Source organism: Mesitornis unicolor, unplaced genomic scaffold, assembly GCF_000695765.1.
Source record: "Mesitornis unicolor isolate BGI_N332 unplaced genomic scaffold, ASM69576v1 scaffold27765, whole genome shotgun sequence".
Lineage (NCBI taxonomy): Eukaryota > Metazoa > Chordata > Aves > Mesitornithiformes > Mesitornithidae > Mesitornis > Mesitornis unicolor.
In genome coordinates, this window is record NW_010183903.1 from 639 (window position 1) to 5,947 (window position 5,309).

Sequence of the window (5,309 nt, forward strand, 5' to 3'; positions counted from 1 at the left end):
CCCCCCCCGGCGCCCCCTGGCCGCCCGCCGCAGCTCGCTGGGGGCAGCCCCGGGGGGCAGGCGCCCCTCCATCGGTCCCTGGATGCTCCACAGCCGCGTCAGCTTCTCCGGGCTCCCCCTCTTCCAGCCCATCATCAAGACGCGCCTTGAAAACTCTTACAGAATGGGGCCAGACAAGGGCTGCAAGTTTGATGCAGGGCGGGTGCAGCGGGTGCTGGAGGGGGCCCTGGCCACGGCCCTGGAGACCACCATCTACAGCCCCCAGGGCAGTGCCCCGCTAGCCCAGAGCCTGGCTGAGCTGCTGCGGTGCCGGGCAAAGGAGGTGGTGCCCCCACGCTACAAACTGGTCTGCCAGGTACTGCTGGGCCAGCAAGGCCAGCAGAGCCTGCTGGTGGCCAGCCAGGCACTGTGGGACCCCCAGAGTGACAGCTTTGCCTCTGCCACCTTTTCCAATGCCTCCTTCTTTGCCGTGGCCACTGTGCATGGGGTCTACTTTGAGTAGCACCCGCATCTCCTTCCACCCATGCAGGGGGAAAGCAAATGAAATAAAGGTTTGGTCCAACCATGACTCATATTGGGAAGCTTTGACCTTGGTGCATGCAGGGAGCAAGGCATGGGTGCATCTCAGTGCCCTGAGGGTTACTACAGCCCTCACACTGTAGCTCATACCCACACATGATTTTGCAAAAAGACCCAAGCTGCAGCAAACACAACCCAAAAAGGCCGCATTACCCTGGAGCAGGGCCCTTGGGCAGCTTCCCACAGCACAAGCTGCTCCCAGGCAGATTGATTGCAGCAGCACTGGGGAAGGAGCTGACAGATCACCTTCAAAGCAGGCTGATAGAGCTGTTTAAAGCCCTCCTCTTTCCTAGCCCCGTTCCCAGCTCCTATCCCATTCACACCAGGTATCACAGTGCAAGGACCCACACAACCCTCCCAATTCCCTGGGCCACAGCCCCTGCCCACTGCAGCTCAGTAAAAGCATCAGAGTAGCTGGGCTTGGTCCAAGTGCAGAAACACTTCAGAATGAGAGCATTTGGCAGGAGCAATGAGAGGCTGAGGCAGCTCCAGGGCTCCACAGGCATCACCAAGAGCAGGAAGGGCAATGGAGGCAGCCACATGGGCTTCTCTCCCCTATCCTGGCCCCCTGACCTTGTCCCCAGCATCAGGAGGGGTCTTGCCTGGCAGGCAAAAGCAACCCTATAGCAAGGATGATGGGGAAGCTGAAGCCCCTTTTGTGCCCCCAAGGGCACATAGGGGCACATAGTTTGCTCTTACAGAAGTAATTTTTTATTGAGGCGAGTTGGGGTTGGGGGAGCTGCACACAGACAGACCAAGAGGAAAATAAATAATTCCATATAAATAAGATACATAAATAGTTCCCAACATGGCAGAGACTGCCTTGAAATAAACCTCCCCAGGTCCCAGTAAGACGAGGACTTCTCCAGGTAAGCCCTCAGATCCCACCCCCCCACCCTTTATCAAACCTCAAGTTGTACCAGACAAGTCACGATTCAGGAACAGATGGGGCACGGTCGGGCCCAGCACAGCCCCCTCCTTAGTGTAGCAGTTGTGGAGTGGCATGCACCAGCCCACGCAGCCCCTGGCAGGGCAGGCAGTGTCCTTCACCCCTGTCCACCCCTAGGAAGGGGGTCTCCCTACCCCACAGCAGCCAAACGTTGGGGTCAAGGCTGTCCGTGCTCTCCAGGCCATGCAGTGACGCAGCTGGTGCATCACCTTTGGCAGGACAGAGCACCAAGCCACGAATGAGGCACAGCCAGCCCCAAACCTGGCTGCAGGGCACTCACCCACCACCTCCCCGTGCCACCCCAGTCCACTCCACCAAGACCAGCACAAACACAGCAGGAGCTGCCAGCGGGAAGACAGCGATTGCCCAGAGCCAGGGAGCAGCGAGGGTGTCCAGACCTGCTGCTGTAACCACATCCACGTGTTTTAGTCCAGAATCCAGCCGAGCACCGGGATACGGGGTGCCCAGATGGGCAGCCAGCACCACAACATACCTTCCATCCTGTGGGAAGGCAGGGGGACACCTCTACATCCAGAGAGGGGTCCCCCAAAGTCCCATGCTAGGCCTCAGCCCGTTCTTGGAGGAGCTTGAGGATGTATCTGAGGCGGTGGTGGAGCTCGGGAGAACAGCCCAGCTCCTGGATGCTGCACAGCTTGTAGGTGTAGGAGTTGCGCTCCCGGTTGATGTAGGTGACAAGGCAGGAGTGGTCAGGCTTGCTAATGATCACCTTGGTGTGGTCGTTGTAGAAGTTCACCTAGGAGACAGGTTGGGCTTGATTTAACCCACGGCATGTCAGGAGCTGGGATGGAGCCACGCACTTCCCGTCCCAACCTGTTCCTCCTCCCTGACCTGCCCAGGACCATCCCTGCCCCATGCCCCATGGTCGTGTCCCCCAAGGGCTGGAACAAGCTGCAGGCAGCAGCTCTGGGCACTGGAGCAGCATCCAGCACTCACAGCTGTTTCCACAGCTGGAATTTGCCTTTGGGCTGTGGCAGACAAGAGCTAACACAGGCCACGAGTCTCCAGTTGGCCCCCTCCCCACAGGGGTCTGTGCCCCACACGTACCTGGAGGGTGCCATTGCTGAACAGCATGAGCAAGGCTTGGTCCGTCTTCACCCACTGCAGGAGAAGCAGGGCTGGCTGCCCAAGGTCATCTATGCTGGGCAAGTCACCTCCCTTGGAGAGAGGAGTCTGTGTAAGCCACTGGTCCCACATGTGGTACCCACAGCCAAACCTCAGCGCATCCCCACGAGGTCACCACCCCCAGAGACCACAGCTCAGTGTCCACCCGACCACAGCCTGTGAGCCAGGACTTCCACAACCCGAAGCAGACCCAACATCCAATCTCTCCCCATCATCTCAGCCCAATGCAGGGCCCCATCACCCACCTTCATGAGATGCTGCTCCATGTAGGATGCGAAGTAGCGCAAGACGCTCATCTGCCCCTGCAGCTGCTCGGGGATGGCAGCCACGGAGAACACAAGGTGCTTGCTGTTGGTCGGGTTGTAATGCACTGTCCTGGGAGCGAGAAGAACATGAGATTTTGGGTCACCAGGTGCCAAACCCACACCCCCAGCACAGCCTCCCCTTGCCCCGTCCCCGCTGCTTACCTGTGGTTGGGGGAAAGCGTCATGTGCGTGCCGTTGTTGAAGAGGACCCCGATGCTGCGGTTGGAGAGCTGGTAACCAAAGCCGTACTTGTTGGAGTAATCCACCCACTTGCTCACCCAGACAAAGTGCTCGTGGCGGGCCAGGGAAGCTGGGTTTTTCTCCGCTGGTGGAGAGGAGATGGGGTGAGCAGAGCAGAGCAAGCAGCCCCTGCCCACAGGAGACCCCTACAGCAGGCTCCAGCAACATTGACAGCACCCAAAATAGCAGTCATGCTTTCATCCCACGGGGAAGGGGATGCACCCTGTCCCATCCCAGAGCAATCCAACCGGTTTTACCTGGAGGCATGGAGGAGAGGCAGGTCCACAGGAGCCGGACAGCCGACTCGATGATGGCAGAGGCAGTGATGCAGTCTTCAAAGGCTGCAGAGAGAAGATGACAGCCTGAGTCAGCCGGCCCTGCTATCACCAGGGCAGGACAGGAAGCTCAGAGCAGTTTGGGGTGGCCTGGGCAGGCATTGCTCACCCTCGCAGCTGCTGGCCATCGTTCCCCGGATGGAGGGGGATGCAGACTTGTGAGATGTCTCCTCCACCACCGTCTCCACAGGGCTGGAGCTGGCGCTGCGGCACGATACATGGGCAGCCTGCAGAGATAACTGGTTTTAACATCACCCCACCAGCTCCTCTGAAGGGGGGTGCATGGGCTCAGGGCTGCTCTCACCTCGTTCCCTTCCACAGTTTTATAGCTCATCTGCCGGCAGATCGATGTCTTCATCAGCCCAGTGACCAGTTTGGAGATGTCATCCTTGTCCTCCGAAGGGCTCTTTTTGGCTGAGGAGAGCAGACAATGAGCACATGGGGGATGGGGACATCTGGGCCACCCCTCCCAGCAGCTCAGCTCTCCATAGCCACAGTGATGAGGATGGTGTCAGGCAGCACCTCCCACTTTCACTTCCCAGTTCTCATGCAACACAGGGAGTCCAGGAGGAACTGCCCCCATGGGTTGCAGCACAGCATCCGCTCTCCAGGCACACACCACCCATGCCAGGCCACAAGGGCAGGGGACAAGCCCAGGCAGGGGGGCCCCCATGGAGACCCACCAGGAGACGGGACCCACTTCTCCCTGGAGGAAATGTCAACCAGAGGCTCGTGGGCAAGTGCACGGACTCACCCTTGGGTTTCTTCTTCCCAAAGAGCGTTTTGCTGACTTTAGCGAACAGGCTCTTCGCTGGGTTGGGGGGACTCAGCTCTGGAGCCATCACGCAGCTGCTGGGAGGGAGCTTCTCCGGCGTGTAGCCCTGCAGAGAGGTCAGGGCAGAGGTTTAGTTTCCATAGCCCACGTGCTCCGGGCAGAGCAGCTGACCTGCTCTGACCGCAGTCACTCGCAGCCCTCCCGACAGCCAGCTTGCATTTCCATCAACCCTTGGCCCCACAGCTGGCATCAGTACAGGAAACAGCCCGCGCTATAGGGACAAGGCAGCAGGAGGACACCAGAGCCCTCAGTTCCTCTGGGTGGCATTTGGGCAGGATAGCAACTGCTTCCTATGAAAGTACTGAGACCTGGGCTCCAAGGACAACACCCTGCACAAGCCAAAAAAAGCCTCATCCCACCCGGAAAAGAGTCGCGACCACAGCCCTGTGCAGTCACCTTGAAGAACTCATGGTCCAAGATCTCCTCGAGGGTGAGGCGGTCCTGGGGGTTGCGTCTGAGGATGCCAGCAATGAGGTGCTTGGCAGGCAGGGAGAGGAAGGCAGGGAGGGTGTACTCCACCTGCTTGATACACCGGTAGGTCTCCTTGAGGTCCGAGGTCTCGAAGGGAGGGCTCCCACACAGCAGGGTGTACCTGGGAGGGGACACGTGTGCCACTGTCACATTCCTGTCAAGCCTGTGACTCAGGAGCACTTAAAGCAAGGAAGTTATTGGCATCTGGCTGGCCACACCTGGCCAGGAGCGCTACTTCCAGCCGGGGTGGCCACACTCACATCCGGCCACGCTTCCTCCTAGCAACTGTTTACAGCAACAAGCGAGGAGCCCTGGGGACCGGGGAGAGGGAAAGGCCATCCCTCTGTCACCAACTGCTCAGCCACCGAGGCAGAGAGCGGAGCAGGAAACCTGCGGGCAGCGGCCAGGCGAGGGGCTGGATGTACCGAAGCAGCCGAGCGATCGCTCCCCAC

General features: G+C 59.5%; 2 protein-coding genes across 2 annotated transcripts in view; one reads left to right on the forward strand and one right to left on the reverse strand.

The window, feature by feature from the left end:
- Positions 1–13: 13 nt before the first annotated feature.
- On the forward strand, positions 14–502 carry TCTEX1D4 (Tctex1 domain containing 4; the record flags this gene model as incomplete). The annotated part of the gene is made up of 1 exon (XM_010184303.1): positions 14–502. A coding segment is annotated over one exon (489 nt), but the record flags the coding sequence as incomplete, so codon positions are not given.
- A 1,556-nt stretch (positions 503–2,058) lies between these two features.
- Positions 2,059–5,309, reverse strand: part of PLK3 (polo-like kinase 3) — a gene marked incomplete at its 5' end in the record, with an annotated part of 5,246 nt that continues 1,995 nt past the window's right edge. Inside the window, 9 exons of the mRNA XM_010184304.1 lie at positions 2,059–2,282; positions 2,594–2,704; positions 2,917–3,046; positions 3,139–3,301; positions 3,474–3,557; positions 3,661–3,778; positions 3,856–3,965; positions 4,306–4,432; positions 4,783–4,978. Of these exons, the coding sequence (XP_010182606.1) occupies positions 2,088–2,282; positions 2,594–2,704; positions 2,917–3,046; positions 3,139–3,301; positions 3,474–3,557; positions 3,661–3,778; positions 3,856–3,965; positions 4,306–4,432; positions 4,783–4,978 (1,234 nt within the window). The remainder of the gene's footprint in view (positions 2,283–2,593; positions 2,705–2,916; positions 3,047–3,138; positions 3,302–3,473; positions 3,558–3,660; positions 3,779–3,855; positions 3,966–4,305; positions 4,433–4,782; positions 4,979–5,309) is intronic.